Source organism: Camelus ferus, chromosome 4 (assembly GCF_009834535.1).
Source record: "Camelus ferus isolate YT-003-E chromosome 4, BCGSAC_Cfer_1.0, whole genome shotgun sequence".
Lineage (NCBI taxonomy): Eukaryota > Metazoa > Chordata > Mammalia > Artiodactyla > Camelidae > Camelus > Camelus ferus.
This window is the reverse complement of record NC_045699.1, coordinates 18,683,693-18,701,542: the sequence shown is the minus strand read 5'-3', so window position 1 is coordinate 18,701,542 and position 17,850 is coordinate 18,683,693. Positions and strand designations below refer to the sequence as shown.

General features: G+C 42.3%; 1 protein-coding gene across 3 annotated transcripts in view; it reads right to left on the bottom strand.

Moving 5' to 3' along the window:
- Positions 1-17,850, bottom strand: part of SLC24A2 (solute carrier family 24 member 2) — a 224,075-nt gene that overhangs the window by 52,831 nt on the left and 153,394 nt on the right. For 2 of the 3 annotated variants that reach the window (XM_032477615.1, XM_032477616.1), the window contains one exon: positions 12,060-12,110. The exons of the other annotated variant lie outside the window; for it this stretch is intronic. In XM_032477615.1, the coding sequence (XP_032333506.1) occupies positions 12,060-12,110 (51 nt within the window). The remainder of the gene's footprint in view (positions 1-12,059; positions 12,111-17,850) is intronic. 3 annotated transcript variants of the gene reach the window in all.

Genomic DNA, 17,850 nt, shown 5'->3' with positions numbered 1-17,850 from the left:
TTCTAATTTTTGTGAGGCAGCATGTAAAACCATTTATTATAAGACTGCATTGACATTAATGGAAAGTAAACTGGTGTTGTAATAAAGTATTTTGTAAAGCATCTTTAGTAAATATTTTGTGAATGAACCACATAATAAAGATAATTAACATCTTCAATTTAAATTTAGATTTAATTGTAGTTATATTTACAGACATAATCATAGGACTAGAATTAACAAGAATTAACAAGAATATTTACATAATTGTATCTTAAGTGGTGGCCAAACCCATCATATAATGAAATGAAGCTGCCTGATTTCCTTATTAAGGCTTTTAAAAATAATTTTCTATGAGAATGACCTTTGGGGTCTCCTGTAAAGAATGAATCTGTTCACGTGAATTGGTTCTATCATCTTCTCTAACAGGGTCACCTTATCGTTGGAAATATGAGTGCCTTCATAAATATTTTGGAAGATTTCCAATGTGTTTTGAATGTTGCTATCTCAAAGATCGAAATTTTTTCCTTTATTCCAATCTCTTGCCTCTTCGGGGACTCTGACTAATCAGTCATCTTCAATCTTCAAGTCTTCCCTTTCCCCTCAGCATATAATCATGCTTACATCTTTCAACTTGGCAGCATTTCTCTTGACTTTGGGCTTCCCGTGGGCACTGCTCTCTCTTTCCTTCTCTTCATGGCCAAGCCTCTGGACAGATCAGTCTGTGCTGGTGCCTCTGTGTCCTTAGGGCTCCTTTGGTCACTTCTTGACTCTGCATCTGGCATTTGGCAGCATGGCACTGAGACTACCCTCAGCCACTTTTCACTTCCATGTGCCTGGATCTCTCAGTGGCATCTGATATTCCTTCCTCATCTCCTCAAATCCTCTTTGATTTTAAAGGACTCGAGAGAGAGCCCATTAAGTGTCACCACTCCTCCGGGCCCCCTCCTTGCTCCCTCTCCCTCAGCCTCACATCCTCCCAAGAAACCCAGGACCACTGCCTGAATCGATGCTTCCCACATTCAGATCTCTGGCCCAGACCCTCTTATCTGACTGACTTCTGAACATCTTCACAGGGAAATCCCTTTGATGGTTAAACTCAACATGACCCAAACTTCCACACATCATCCTCCTTCCTAGGGATCTTCTCCTCTGCTTGAATTTTCGATTAGTGATTTCCTCACGCCCAGTGTTTTCCAGCCGTCTTAGAGATTACCCCTCTCTCCCATATCCAATTAGTTGCCAAGTCATTTTGAGTCCACCTTTGAACACTTTAGATACAACCTTTCCCACATGGATGTTGCTTACAGCCTCTTAATTGGTCTCCTAGCTTTTAATCGAATTGCCTGCTTGCCTGCCTCCTTCTAACTTACCCTTCGCACAGCTTGGAATGCTGCACACTTATTTTCTTGTCTTATTCCTTCTTAAGACTCTGCTTTAAGCATCTCATCTTTCAGGAAGCTTTCCCCAGGGCCCTTTCTTGGACTGGCAAGTCACCGTGGTAATTTTCTCTATCACAGCACTCAGATAACCTATCCTATCTTGGCACTTATCATAGAGCCTCAGAGGTGTTTCATTGACCCTCTCGCCAACTAGCCTGTGGGTCCCTCCAGGACAGGGATGCTGTTTTTCATCTGCCCTCCTCTCTGTGCTTACTTCTTAGGCGGGTCCTCAGTGTTTATGAATATAACAACATTAACACAAACAACAAAGGGAGTGTGTGTGTCTGTGTATGTGTGTATGTGTGTGTGTGTGAGGGAGAGAGAGAGGGAGAGACATGCTTGGAGTTCTTGCTGGGTGCAAATCTATTCAGAGTTCACATTCTTTTGGGCGATACAGAAAGAAGGAAGATCTGGAAGCACCCTGTAAGAAACTCAACAGACTCTCTTCTTGGTTAGTGCTGTGATTAAACCTCCAAAGTCTAATAGTGTTTACAGTTAATGTTTGTCTATTTTGAGACTCTTTTTTTTTGAAGATCTATCAAATTCAGGCAAAACTGGAATTTTACAAACCAAAAGACTCACAGCAGGTATCAGATGGCAGAATACAATGTTTCAGGAAAAGAGCCAACTTACTGACCTTAGCTGAGGCTGACACTGGTTGAGAGCTAACATTCTTTATCATTTTAGGTCACGTGTTTTATGATTTTAGGAACTTAATTTTCTGAACATTTCTATCTCATATACACAGATACAAATGGCTCACACACAGAAATTCTCAAAGGGGTTTGTCTGCTCTCAGTTTTGGCGTTCTGAGCCAGGTAGGGGCTGCGGGACAGGTCTGAACATCTTCCTCTTGCTCCCATCCCTTACCCGCTGTGGATATCTAAGAGATAAACGAATGAAGAAGCACTTTACCAAGGGGGCCTCGGAGTCCCGGACTTGCCAGCATCCAGCCCCACTGCCATCTAAGGGGTGGGAAGGAGCTCTTCAGAGGCAGTTTGTCAGAGGCCATACATATCCTGGGTATGTCTCTCTGCCAGTGGGCTGTGACACTGATGGATTCATTTGGACAGGGTTTTGACTTGTTCACAGCACTTGGCAAATAGTAGGTGCTCAATAACCATGCACTGAACAGTTACTCTGACTCATATAAAAAGCAGAACTTAACAAAACAGTTCTTCCTTATGATGAGCCTGTATATTACCCATTTATCTTGATGTAAAGGGAAAGATTTTAGATTTGGCTACCATTTATTCCATGTACTATTTCATGTACGGCCATCCTCTCCTGTCACCTGGATTTCACGTGTCTGCAAAGTGTCAGTTAACTTGAGTTCCTATGTTCTCTGATTTTGAATACTCAACTTTCCATCGTAAACTTAACACCTGTAAATCTCATCTGAAACGTAGGTTTGCAACAGAAGTGTCTGCACCTGCTGAGAGTTCTTAACCAAATGTGACTGAAGGCTCAGTGGCCCATGACTAAAATGAGATGATTCAGTTCACTTCAGATTTAATCAAAAGAGAAACTTACCATGCTTAATTGAACATGCCAACCTCTTGGTATAACAGATTCCCACTTTTTTTTTTTTTTTTAAGAGAAAGCTTCACGGGGGTGGAAAATTATATTATTAATTTATAATACCAGTATTCAAGTTTGACTGATGAAGGCAACTTAACATTTTCAGCTCTGGGGATGTCAGAAATAGACAAAAAAAGCATCCACGATGTGCCTTCTGCTGCCACTTAACACCTCTTACATATGCAATGTGGCAAAATCTGCCTTTACTTGCCAGGTCCAATCTTTCTGCTTTTACTGCTGACAGTTTAGATCATGAAAATATGACAAAATGAAGTTTGAAGAGCCGATGTATTCTAGTCGGAAGACTTCCTGGGTCCTGGTTTTCAGGAAGACTGTGGATTTACCCACACAGCTGGTTTGGTCTTTCCCACAGATCTGATGCTGATTACTAGCTGGTTAGTTTGGTTACATACACATACCAGGCTTCTGTCTTCCTAAGATCCAGCCCCAGGGAGAGACTTGGAAGAATACATCTCTAAAATAGTAATGTGGTTAATAACTGGTGAGTTACATCTATTTGCTTTTGGATAAGGCTCAGACTCAACGAAAGCATCTGTTCAAGTGCCCAGAACAATCCTCTGGTTATGGAAAGTTGGACCGAATGAGTTAAACCATAAACCTGGAATGAATGAAACAACATGGTATTGGAAATGGTGTCTGTGCACAATAGGGGGTCCCCGCTTCGGTAACTGGAAGGAAGCGAGTAAATGTGCTGTGTACTTCTCAGAGTTTCTACAGGGCTATCAGTGGTCTTGAGGCAAGAAGGGCATGTGCTGGGGTGGAAAATGGATATTCTGTGTGGGGGGAATAGCCCTGTCATTTCATCTTGAGAGGACGAAGAATTTCGATCAGAACTGCACACTGCCTTTTACTCAACTTTGGTTAAAAACTCAGGTTTCGAAAAACAAGTAAATTAGAAGGTAGTTATATTACAAAGGCTTATTTGCTTTGTTAACGAAGTCAGTTTGAATCTCTGTTCAAAGGATTTATTGAAATTTGTTATTTAAGGCTCTCTCCTTCACTGTTAGTGGGAATGTAAATTGGTGCAATTCCTTTGGAGTGCAATTTGGCACTATCTTTCAAAATCTGAAATGAGTATATCCTTTGATTCACCATTTCTATTTCTAGAAATTTATTTTATATATCTTCTATTCAGTAGATGCTCATGTAGCACTGTAATAACTCAATAAACAAAAATGGCAACATTCTAAATGTACATCAGCAGGGGACTGAGTTAACCCACCATGGAAGAGCCAGGCAGTGGAATACTATGCACCTGCTAAAAAGGAATGAGGAAAGTCACAAAATGCTGATATGGAAATATCTTCAAGATATACTAATAAACAAAACCCAGGCATAGAACCACTGTATAGAGAAAGAGAATATATTAAAAAAAACTGATAAAAATGGTTAGCTCTAAGGAATGAGTGGAATCTGGGGTGAAAGAGGGCTCAATTTTATTGTCTTTCTTTATGTAATATTTGCTTTTACCTCTGTGTGCATGTAATGTTTTTATAATAAAAAAGAACAGTTAAAATTAATTTGCAATTTAAAATTTCTACTGTGGTAAAAGTTCAGATTTGTAACTAAAAGAGAATTTTTGTTTGTTTGTTATTGTTCTTTTAAGGGTCTATTGCATAGGAACTATCTAATGGATTATTTGCTGTATTTAACCACATTAATAAAGAGTTTGGCTGTGAACTGAATCAAATAATATATAAGCCTTTTATTGCAGATGCTCTGGCCCAGGAACCCACCTACCACAATTTTGGTGGCAGCTTAACCAGAATGCAAGATCAAGTTTTCAGAAGATTTAATCTTAAAAGTAGGCTGCAAACTAGTGTCTGCTATCGCATTTAATAAAGGCACCAGGACAGAATCTTGAACATGTGACTAGAAGGGACGTTAAGGTGTCCATTATCTTAAAGTCTTTCTGATGGAGGCTTCTTTGGCTTCTCCAAATAAGGAGGGCTCACTCCTGTCTGAGGCAGGCTATCTCGTCTTTGGCCATGTCTGTTGGAAAGACCTTCCTATTCTGGGCTGAACTCTCTCTCTCTCTCTCTCTGAATTGGAAAAGGCTGATCTCCTTCTCCAACCTTCCCCGCCCCCAGCTGGACTCCAAGGGTATCCCCAGAGTTCCCCTCTCCTGGAAAGACAGATCTCACTTTATCACTGCCGACTACCCACAGGGCCAATCCCAAGAAAGAGGCTATAGAAAGAATTTCTGAAACATTGTCAGGCTGTTCCATCCCCTGCTACATCCTTGTTCACTTCAGCACAGCCTCTGGGTCATCCATTACCATCAAGATACTTATCACCAAGTGGCTCTGAAAACTCCTGGCCTGACTCAGTCTCCCAGCCCTGCCATCAGAAAATCTCTATGTCCTTAACCTTGTCTATGAACACTGTCTTTTTGCTCCAACTGAAACGGGGCTGTTTCCGGATGGCCCTTTTTCTCCTGTGGCCCTTGGCAATGACACTACTCATCTCTTTAGGTGCCCCACATTTCATCCCCCCTTCCTCACCATTGTAGACCATTTCTCCTCCCTTCTTTGAAGCCCAGGTCAATAACCCTTACCACCTTTACCCCATCTGACTTCCTAGTCACCCTTCCTTCATTTCTGAAGATACTAGAACCCGGTTCACTATTTTTCTCTCCACCATTACTCATGTTACCATCCTTGGTAAGTTTACATGGGTGAGCCCGGTAACACTTAGCTCCTCATCGCTCTAACCTACTCACTTCCAGCCAGCTACCCTTTCCTCCAGCTCACCCTGTCCATCCACTCCTGTGGTTAGATCCTAGACCATGTCACTAGCAATAACTGCACCACGTCCAAATTCCTGATTTGAAGCGTCTTGCTAGCAGTCCATAACTCTATCTTTCTATCACAACAGTTCTTTGATCTCATTGGTCAATTCATTGATTCCATCACTTTTCACAGCCCTCCCTCAGAACATGTTCTTCATGTGTTCTGATCTCAGTCCTCCCTATCAACATACAGTTACATGAAAGTGATACCGATACTTCTCTGTTGTGGAGAGATTACAAGTTGCCTACCAATATTTATTCTTTTTTCATTTCCTAATGACATAATACCCAAAGAAATCACTCAGCTTAACATACTACATTTTCAAGCTTCCTTGAAACTATGTGTAGGCATGTAACTAAGTTCTGGACAGATTTTACTGGGAGGGTTTACAGGGAAGGCTCCTTCAAAAGAAGGCAGAACATCTGAGGAAAAAATTTTTGGCCCTTCCTCCTTCCTGGAATACAGATGTAATGGCTGGAGCTCTAGCAGCAGCCATCTTGGACCATGAGGTGCCCTTGAGGTTGAAAGTCATATATTAGGATGGTGGAGTAGAAGGATGGAAGGAGTCTGGGTCCTGGATTATTGTGATGCTTCCATATCAGTCATGTATAGCCTGTCATTGGATCTTTTTTACTTGAGAGAAAAATACACTTTCATCTGACTTAAACCAGTGTTAATCTGGATTTTCTGCTATATAGAGTTAAACCTATCCTGCCTGGTATATCAGAGTAAACTCTCATCTGTTCAAAGCCAGGAGGAAAACATAATGTGAAGGCCACAGATAGCACCAAGAACCTGTTTTAGGACCACCTTTTCAGAGGATATCTCTTGGGCAATGAAAATGCTGTTAAACAGTATTCCAAAATTCAATTTCACTTTGAAAAAGAACTGGATTATTTCACTGCAGTTAAGAACATCAAATGACTGGACTATGTGACCTTAGGGAGCTTTTGTTTCTTTGAAATAATTTGGGTTTTCAAAACTCAGCCACATGCCTAATTTAGGACCCCATGATTCATATAAGACATTATTAATTTTTCAGCTCGGTAAATGGGCTATTGATTGCCATGAAACAGTAGCCTTAATTTCACTATGGAAAAGATCATTATAATTTTTGCCCTTGATACTACAACAAGCTTTTCTATCTTTTTTCCTTGTACAAGTGAACAAACATTGACTTTTTAAGTAGTGGAGAAATTATTTTTCTAGAAATGGCTTCTGTTAAACGGCAATGAGTTTACGACAATACATTGCATCTTTGCAGTGTATCCTTAGTCAAGATTTCTGTCTACCTACCTACATGTCTATGAATGTTTAGCTCCAAAGAGCAGAAATGAGTAGCTCTGTAAACTGCCATTGGCGAAAAGGCTTCTCTTTTCAAGTCATCTGTTCCATCCTTGTTTTCTTTTGAACTGTCTACATTTTCATTTAAAGTAACTTTAATAAGGAAGCCAAGCTCAATTTATTGAAGATTTTCCAGAGTGAGAATGGTATGAAATTTGGGTATCTGCAGATGTGAAATAAATTATGGTGGGGTTTTTTTTCAACTAAAGTACAGCTGATTTACCATGTTACAGTTTCAGGTGTATAGCAAAGTGATTCAGTTATATAAATATATATATTCTTTTTCAGATTATTTTCCAATTTAGGGTATTACAAGACATTGGATATAGTTTCCTGTGCTATACAGTTGGTCCTTGCTGTTTATGTTTTATATATAGTAGTGTTAAACTATGGGTTATTAACATTAAGTAACAATTGGAGATTGCTCTTCCAAGAACATTTACTAAATGTCTAAGAGGAGATAAAGGGATAAAGGGATGACTGCCCATGTGGGGGATGTGAAATCACCAAAAGACTACCCCTAGAGTCATTTGTTTGTATCCCTGGGACATCTTGTTATAGAAGGAAATACAGGCCCTGGGAGGAGTGACGCTCACTCATCTATCAAGTCTAGCAAAACGACTCATACAGAGCAGGTGCTCAGCTACAACCCGGAGAACACACTAGTATCAGGTGGCTGGCGGGACAGTCAGCAACTTGGGAAGCAGGAATGAGGTGGTGCAGACGTGGCCTCTTCTGAGAAGCCTGCCCTCACTTCCACTGGGCTCCCCTAGCACCTCGGGTCTGCCCATCACACTAGTCATCTCTCTGCCTGTGTCTCCCACTAGAGTATGAATTCTTCAGGCGAAGAACTGTCTTTGATCTCCACAGGCCCAGTCTAGTGCCTGCTCCGTACTGACTGTTGTTGAATGAATGAGTGACTGGATAAAATCTGATTGGCTTGGCAAAGGAGAGGGGGTTGGGTGTGGCCCAGGGAGCTGTTTCAGTTTAGGTGCTGGGCAGGGAGGGAAAGGGAGGGGAGGTGAAAATTTTGAAAAAAAAAAGTCATGATCTTGTCTAATGTCTGAGAGTAAGTAGATTGTTTTCTTAAAATAAACTTATTATGGTAAAGTGTTCAAGTAGAGGGGGCCACGTTTTATTCCACAGCTCACTGTTGTCCACTCTTAGTCTGTGGTTCCACCTTCCCCGTGATCTGGTCTCCATCAAGCCCTTCTTCCCACTCCTACTTGGTAGCCCATTTGAACTGTCCGGTTCCTCATACCGCCTTGTGGTGCAAGCCACAGTGGAGCCAAGAAGGCAGGGTGTGGGCACGCCACAGTCCTGAGTTCAGGTCCCACATTGTGACTTACTACCTAAGTCCCAGAGCCAATTACGTTGCTACTCTGAGCCTTAGTTTGCTCATCTAACAAAATACTTCTTTGAACTTTCATTTTCTCAACTTCAGTAAAATCTACCTGGGTGATAATTACAAGGATTAAATGACATAGAATGTATAAAGCCCCCAGCACTGCACCTGGCAGGTGGGAGGCACCCAGTAAGGGTTGGTGTGTCCCCTCCTTTCACCCCGTCTCAGCCTGGCAGGTCAGAACTTACCACTAGCCTCCTTCCCCAATTCACCCCATATTTACTGATCCTCTAGGGGCCAGCTCAAAGGTCACCTTCTCCACAAAATCTTCCCTCCAGGTGAAAGCCATCTTTCCTCCTCCTGTAGTCTGTCAACTTTTTCTGAGCACCTGTGGTACTTACCACTCGCTTCCTGGTGGCTCAGTGATGGCTCTTTTATTTCTCCCCCGACTATAAGTTCCATGGGAAAACTGCTCATCTCTTAATCTTGTGTTTCAACAAAGCACTTAGCAGAATAACTAGCACATAGTCGGTGCTTAAAAAAATGAACAGAATACGTGCAGGACAATTCCCTCTATCTCAGGAATCGTCAACACAATTTCTATTAGGATAAAGGGTGGTATATGTAATCCATCTTTCCACTGAATCCACCTTAGGGAAAAAAAGGCCTCAACGCCAGTAGCTGACCTCACACAACATCCAGAGCATTCTCTGGAAACAGTTACAGATAGTGACCAATCCCATGGGCGGTTACACTAAAGCCCTGCTCAAGGGCTGGTCGCATTTCTAAAACTGTAGAAAGAAAGCTGAAGTGGAGGGGGGATGTCCTGAAGGCTAGCTAGTTGGCCACTGCCCACAGCACTGCTGTCTTTATTATACTTCCTTGAATTGTGTAACATGGAAGTGATCGAGACCACAGTTACTGTTATTTTCAATGAGAGAGAGAGAGGCCCCTAAGAATCTGGAGAGGCCGGGTGGCTGCTGCCGGTTCTAAGGCTTTTAGATGGAACCCCACAATCAGGTCTAAGCCAGCCTGGCTTGTCAGGGAGCCAGCTGCCAAACGGTATAATCTGAGGTGGCAGCACGGGGACCTCCTGTTCCAAAGTATCCTTTTATGAGGGCCCGAGAGGGATTGCTATGTGGTTAGAAAACTTTTATACCTTTCAGAGGTTCCTATTCTAGGTGAAGGATAATGCCTTAATCTGCATTTCCAAAAGAGTCTCAGAAGAGGCTCCATGGAAGAGTGGGTTCTCTGACTGCATAAGTTTGGGGAATACTGCAAACTTCATCCCGCTTTACGATTCACTCTTGTAGACGCTGCCGTGCACGGGTGCATACTGAAGGCTCCGACGAGTCATGTGGTAAAGAAACCTATTTAACTTAACTCAGAAGCGTCCCATTTATTTAACTGTAAAATCAATCTTGCTTTCTTTTTTTTCTGGATAGCTGCAAAATTTCTGATGACCTCATCTGAAGCTAGTATTTTAGAGAACATGCTTTTTAAAACGCTCCCTTAGCTACTGTTAGCTAATCACTGTAACAGGGATACATTTTCAGCTAAGAACAGGACACAAGAGGATATGCAGGAAGGGATGGCAAAGTCAAGAGAAGGATAAGGAATGCGAGAGGTGACCCTTGAGGGCCCCCGAACACAATCTCCCTCTGGTTGTGCTTCTCCTTCCAGACATTATTTTGACGTTGTTTTCCTGCCTAGAAACCAGCTGCTCATTATCAAGTGTGTCACCAGACTGGAAGGAGCTTTTCTGCATCTTCACTTGATGTTGAATTGTCCAGAGCAGGGAGGAGGAGAAAGGGAGCTCTCGGATGGCTCCAATGGATGTGGAAAGAGGAAGGAAAGGAACAGCCAGGAAGAAAAGGGCCAAGTGAGGCAACGGGGAGGCAGAAGCTGCTCTGGCAACAGGAAGCTAAGGGTGGAAGGCAAAGGACAGGATGGCATAAGGAGACAAAGTGATGGTCGTGACTGCTCAGGTAGAAGTGAACAAACCCATCGGCCACCCAAGCCATGAGGTTGAGGCTGATGGCTGGGAGATGCCTGGAAAAGTGATCAAACTGTAAAATCAGTGAGTCCCAAAGCACTGGTTTTCTGAGCCAATCACCAATAAAAATTGAAGTGGTTGGAAGACATGGACTAAAAATGACAGCCGGGACAGGAGCCTTCCTTTGAGACATGCATTGTTCTTTCTATCCCCTCGATGGTGGGACACATTCTTACAGGAAGTGTTCTGTCTTTGGAGGTCTCACTGCACAAGGGTCTGCATGACCCCACGTTGGAAGGGCCCTGGGCTACAACAGGGCCCAGTCTGAGATCTGAACTATGGCCTGCTGCTTTAGAAAAGACGACAGTGGTTAACTGAAAGCACAGATATAGTAGCGAAGAAGGAAGGGCCTGGGTGCTGTGCAGAAGCCAAGAGTGGGGAGGGCCTGGGGAGGGGCTTCCTCTTACCAAGGGCTGTCCCATGTTCTGCTTCCTGCATGCAAAGCAACTAGGAGATCTTTGGCAAGCTAAGGCAACTCAGAACTACTAGACGCTGAAAACAAGATATGCAGCACTTTGGGGGAATTTCTCTCATGTTGAAGGATAAAATTAGCTGATTCCCCTTCTAGGGTACCTTTTGATTTCTTGTCAATATCAGTGTAAATATCAAGTGAAAACTCCAATGTTTTCATTACGTACAAATACTATTTATTACTAAACAGGCACAGGTACGTGTGGGGTGAGATGGGGGACAGGGCAAGAGGACAACTACCTTTACAAGAACACAAAATTTTCAGACTGCTGTTCTGTGCTGCATTTTTTTTCCCAGAAAAGTTATTCTGACTGGGCAAGGCTGTGTTCTGGGACAGTGCCTGGAATTTACCAGTAGATACATTTAAAAACAAATCTCTGCCAGACGTCACTTACTCAGGGGACATGGTTATAAAATGACATGTCCAATCTCACAGAGTGTGAACCCCAATACACACAATCCTGCTGGCTGGAAAGGTGGCCCTGGCTTCTCTTGGATGAGTCAACAGGCACTAGGGGAGCTAAGGACATGAGCCTACAGCCCTCTGCATCAGAAACAGGTCTCCAGCTGGTTTTGGGTCTAGGAGTTCCTTTAGATCGCTCATGCATTTGCATAAATCAGAATGTCACCAGAACATACACCAACCACCCCTCTGAAATTAAGGACATATTATAAGAAGAGTGTTGGTTGGACATGTTTCTATATGTTGTGAGCATGTGGAGGAAATAACGGTGGCACAGTGGGTGTGGGCTTGTGTTTACGCTGCTGACACCATTTCTCTGAGTGTGTTACACAACTGAGATGGTTTGAATCGTTTGAATGGAATAACATGATTGCCCATGGTATTGCACGTCTCCAATTCCAAATTAACACGATGGCAAAACTAGACGAAAATGCGGAAAGAATAATAAATCACACAATGTCACTGAAGTCATGCAAAGAGGTTAAAAAAAAAATAAAATAAAATGGGCAAGCCACAGACACCAAAAATGAAAAAAAGCCAATGCATACAATTCTGAAATCATTCTTACCTTCTTCAGTCATTGTGTCATAATATTTTAGTTTTCCATATGATCCAAGTTCTACAACATCACAGTAAAAGACACAAAGATAAGGAACGAGCTGTAATGCAAGAACTTTGTTTTTACACATTCTTAATTAATCAGATTCAGAGTTATACTGTCAAATTCCGCAATCGTAACTATATAGAGACGTGCAAACATGGGCCATGTGGCAGACAGCTTTCACGGCCCGTTTTCAGAAGTCACTTAAAATATATTATTCCACCAGGGGTAGGATGTGCCCTGCCTTACAGAAGAGGACATCGTTATTTTAACATCTGATGAAACAGAATACTTGACATAGATAGCTTCACACCAGGCCCAGCCTAGACCTACAATTTTTATAGAGGTGACCTCTGAGAGAGGGCTGCCTGAGGACAAGGTCCAGCCCCACTGAGGCTTGAAGATGCTGAGATTCCTGGCCATGGAGTTCATGTCACAGCTTTTCTCCAACAGAACCACTTCCTAGAGATGAATAAGGAAGGCTACCTGGGAAAACCCAAAATACAAAACCAGGTTCCAAACTTCCATTTCACTTCTCATCTTGTATTTCAGACAGGAAACACTAAATACCATGGTGCAGCATGCTTGAAGGGGCTGGGAGGGTGCAGAGTGCTTTGGAAAGAAGAGGGAGGCATATTCCATGGGAAGAGCACCTGGCCGGACAGGGGACAGAGCAGCCACAACTCCCAGCTCACGGCCTTGACTGTGGCTGTGGAGACTGCAGGAGCCAGGAGGCAATCAGCACCCGCTCCTGGGTGCAGATCCCCAAAGGATTCGGCTGTAATGGAAACCACTGGCAGAGAGCGACTGTTCTGAGTCAGCTGGTGGGACTGGCCCCCCGGGTTGGGGGACAGAGGAGGTGGGGAAGCACCAGTTCTGTTTTCATCCTTCAGTTCTCAAATGGAAACATGCATTCTTGTTCATCTGAAAATTCCAAATTGTTTGAAGCAACAGTGTGAGCAGGTTAAAAATATTTTTCCTGGTCATAACCATGCTCTCCCAATAAACTTCGAGAACTTAATTAGACTCAGGAGACATTCCTGTGATTCTGCAGAATGTGTCTGTGGCTCGTGAACTTGGGCAGCTACTGAAAATTCACATATGAATTAACTAATAGTTGATGGGTTCTGGGTACAAGACAAAGTTCTAGCTTAAAACACAATAATACTCTTCTGTTTATATTTATATTATACATTCTATATATCATCTCTTTCCACGTGCCTAAAATTTTACCTCAAGCTATTTTAACACACCAATACAAAATTATGCCCTGGGGAGAAAAATCACCTCATCTTTTTTGTTTCTACAAAAACCTGCCTATTCTGGGTATTGTTAGATCCATGACAAAGGACGCAAGGGCTTCAATAAGAAATGCAATTTTGTGTAAAAACAAAGTTTTTAAAAAAATTATTTCTGGGGATTGCCTTCAGTAGAAATTTTTTTTTCTGGTATTTTAACAACAACAGTCTATTACGTATTTGACATTGCACAAGTTTGGGATTTTAAAATGATCTCGATGCATTCATAAATCAACACATGTTCATGGTGGCTTTACACATAATCTATGCATTTGTGTGTGTGTGTATGTGTGCATATAATCTTGCAGTAAGTTGAATTGTATCAGCTAACTAATTTTTTGTAACCTCTACTCTTTTTCTGAGGTAAAGCAGGAGAATAAGCAGCTGGGATTCTCTTTATTTGCCGAGGAAACAATGTGGGTGGCTCTGTTTGCAAAGTTGCACGTACGCCATTTTCTACACAGTGAAGATACACTATTGCATTTTATGGGTCTGTCTTTTTAGATGCAACCTCTATATACACACACCTGTTGTCACGGCTCAGTCTCAAACTGTTAAACATCTGCTTGTGGCCGATGTGATTATTCTTACCTTCTCTCTCGTGGAAGCAGGTATAAATAAACATAATCATATCCTTTAATTTATTTTTACATAGTCGAAATTGGATCTACTGCTGACTGGCAAAGCTCACACACATTCTTGCTGCCGTGGTGATGCCTAGATTGTTTCTTAGCTACTTCCTGGGGTGATGAATGGGGCAGAGGGACAAGAACTATACAGAATGTAAGAAAAATGAGGCTAAAGCTGGAGGAAGAGAAGGAATAAGAGCAGTGAAAGGCTGAATAACAACAGGTGATGGATGTAGCGACTTAAAGCACTTAAACTGAGGAAGGAGGGCAAGGAAATAATATTTGCCCAAGTGAAGAGAACCATGTTGCTTGCTTAGTAAAGAACAGGCATACAAGAATGTGAAGGAAACCGGCCTGCTAGAATGCAGGTGTTCACACTGACAGCGATGGGACGGTGGGACAGTGAGACGGTGAACTCAGCACTCCGATGCTTTCAAGTGGGCAGGGTACCATCCTGGGCCAGGCGGGACAGCATCTCCAAGAGCCGATGCCTCCCTTCCTTGAACCAGGGGCTTAGGGGGCACAGGAAAAGGGGTGTGACATGTGACTAGGACAAACACAACATGCATATATAAGCCAGAGCACATCACGCACCTGGCTGGTGTCCCACCGCCCATGGATGCTCACGGAAAGTAGCCTGAGAGGCATGAATGAAAACTCACCTGCAAGGGGAAATGGCCTCCAGGCAGCACACTCCCCCTGGAGAGTAACCAAGCACCTTTAGCACCATTGGATAAGGATTCAAACTGGGCCCACTCTGAGCTGGGTTTCTTTGGGATAGGAGGGAGGGAGTGAGAGGTTCAAGAGGGTGCTGTTTAATACCATCAAGCAACTGCCATTATATCAACTGAGCAAGAGGCAGCCGGGCCTGGAAGAGGATGAATCAGCAGTGAGTATCGTCCTGGGCACCGCCTGCTGCCTCTTGTCCATAACATTTCCCTAAGAAGTCACACAGCCTAAGAATAAATCCCAGGACGCAGTGGTTGGTGTTTGAGATGAGCCTTTAAGCTGATGGGGAAAGCTGCCTAGCACGGCGCCCATACTTGCTCATGCCATTTGGACAGCTGGGTCCACGGACATCCAAGCTCTCAGATCGCTAGGAGCGGCTGAACCCTTGTCATTCTTCTGCCCACTTCCTTTCAGGCCTCGTGAGCAACATCATTACCTGGTTTAAGGGACCTCTGAATTCTTGTCCATATTTCTTGGTTGACAAGTCAAGGGAAGGGTCTTGTCTTCAGTCTCAAAGAATTTGTGAACAAGAACTAGTGTTTTGGGCTCCTAACTTGTTTCTTTCTTAAGAAGGGCATGGACACAGATTTCTCCTTCCAGTATCGACTTGCTTATCTTTTAAAACCTTTGACATTCTCAACCCTTTTTTCAGCAAGTCTCCCCAGACCGTAGAACCGTAAAAATGACCTCTCACCTTTCAGGCCTTAAAATTCTGACATACAAAACAGAAAGTCAACAGACGTATCTATGCTGAATTCATTTTATCAGAATGAAGAATAGAGGTAGAGAAATCAGTGAGCACAAGTATTTTTTATTACTTAAGTGTTAGTGGATGCAAAAAAAAATACGATTAACTTATTTATTCTCTTAAATCAAAGAGCTGCTTTATTTTTGATACTGAATTGAACTGAGTGCAAAGACCTCAAAATTAAGGCTCTCTCAATACAGAGAGTAGTTTTTTGGTAAAGTTGTCTAATACCTATCAAGGAGATGTGTACAGACACTGGGTTATATCGCATCCATGAAAGGATTCTTTCCAGTAGCGAATAGAAGTTAAGAACAAAGGCTTTGAAGCCAGGGTAGAGGTTTGAACCCAAGATTTGCCACTTATTAGCTGTGTGACTTTGAGCAAATCACTTTACCTCTCTGAGCCTCAGTGTCCTCAGCTGTAAAGGGGTATAACTGTATCTGCCCCACAGAGCTGCGGTGAAGAGTAGATGAGATAATAACACCCACTAAGCAATCAATGAGCAGCTTCGTTATCACAAGCAGCACCAGGAAGAGTGAAAGAGAATGTATGGGGCATGGAGCAGAACTTGGTACTCTACACAGGTTTGTTAAAATTAATTCAACAGTACCTATAGACGTTTTAAATAGATATTTGTTGTCCAACAACAAAAGATATTCTACCATGTCGGGGCCAGAATTTAAAATAATTTCTTCATCAGTCCTGCCCTTCTAGTCTCGGAACTCAAAATATGGATCATAACCATTGGAACAGGATGTGAAAAGCAGCACCTTCATTCACCTGACCACCAGTGTTCCAGCTTGGGCACCTTCCCTTCTGATATTTGCACACAAGCCTGTCTCTCCAACTAGGGTGCCCGCACATTGGAGGCAGAGATCTTATTCCTTTTTAGATTCTGCCCAACTAGAACAGTGTTTCTCTCGTATCACGTGCTCTCCTCACATTTCTTACACAAAGCATATAAATACACAGCTCCCAAATGTCAGAGAGGTTTAGGATGCTTTGGTTTGTTGAACTTCCCTGGACTTGCCAAAGTTAGGAAGGTGGGCACTGATGCCTAAGGCTTCTGGACTGTTGACACCAAAATATCACTACCAAGGCTAAGAGTGCTTCAGAGTGAGACAGAGAAGACAGCTAATTGAAAGCTTGGTTCTACTATTTCTGAGCTGGGTGATCCTCTCTGAGCCTCAGTCTCCTCTTCAGTAGACTGAGGATAAGAGCAATAAACATCTATTCTCAGGAGGGTTTTTGGAGGATCAGAGAGAACACGTCTATGAAAGCATTTTACATTGGGAGGCGCAGACATCCTTAATAATTGGTACCTCTCTTCACTGTCTGCCACTGTTCCAAAAGGAACGTCTAATTCAGCTCAGCATGAGGTTGTTAAATGCTACTCAAACTCTAATTATCTCCGCGGGTCGGCACCAATGTCAATGTCAATACTTGACACGTGCAAGTCAACAAACCCCTCCTAGACTTCTTCCCTTAAACACAAGACTGTTAGAAGGAAAAATTCTAGTTTAATGAAAGGCTGTCCTGGCTAACTTCCAGAACCATGTTTGGCAGAATTACTATTTTAGCCTGAGGTAGGCTTTTATTTTTTTTAATTTGTGACTTGATTTTTATTATTGAAGTTTTGTGAATGACTAGGATGACAGTTGTGTATCTGTGATTTCCCACCCCACTCCCTATAGACATAACATTTATATTTGTAGATTCATACAATTTTTAAGTTTCTTGCAGGGTATCAGGGTTAATATCATTTCTCATCTCCGCGTGTGAAAATCCTTCATCAAAATAAACATGGATTCTGAATTAAAAGATATTTCTAATACAGACCAATTTAAAGCTTTCTGTTTGATTTCATCTCAAACTAAGGGCTGCAGGGACCACCAAAATTAATTGATTTATATTAAAAGGCTTTTTTTTGGTCATTATTCTTTTATATCAAATGTGCAAGTCAAGGCAAATCATTTTTTTAACTTAAAAAACTTTAAGAGATTGGGGTTAAATGAGGACACAAGCTTATTCTCACTTCATGTTCAAGTCAGAAGGAAAAGAGTATTTTAACCTTCAAATTCAAATTCTCACTCAAAAAAAGCTTTCAAAGTACTGACTCATTGCAGAAGCTCTGCTTAACAATCTGTGGGGGAATGATGTTTGTGCCTTAGACTTCCCTAAGAGCCTCCTAACTGTACAGGATTACCTGGGGACAGCTGTACCCAACACGTGGTAACACGTATATGTCATACACAAGGTGTAAACAGAGGTGATTTTGCCCTCTGGAGTTCTTTTCATTGGCTTTTCCAAATCTATGCTAATGAGTACTTTTTTTTTTTTTTTTTGTCTTCTAC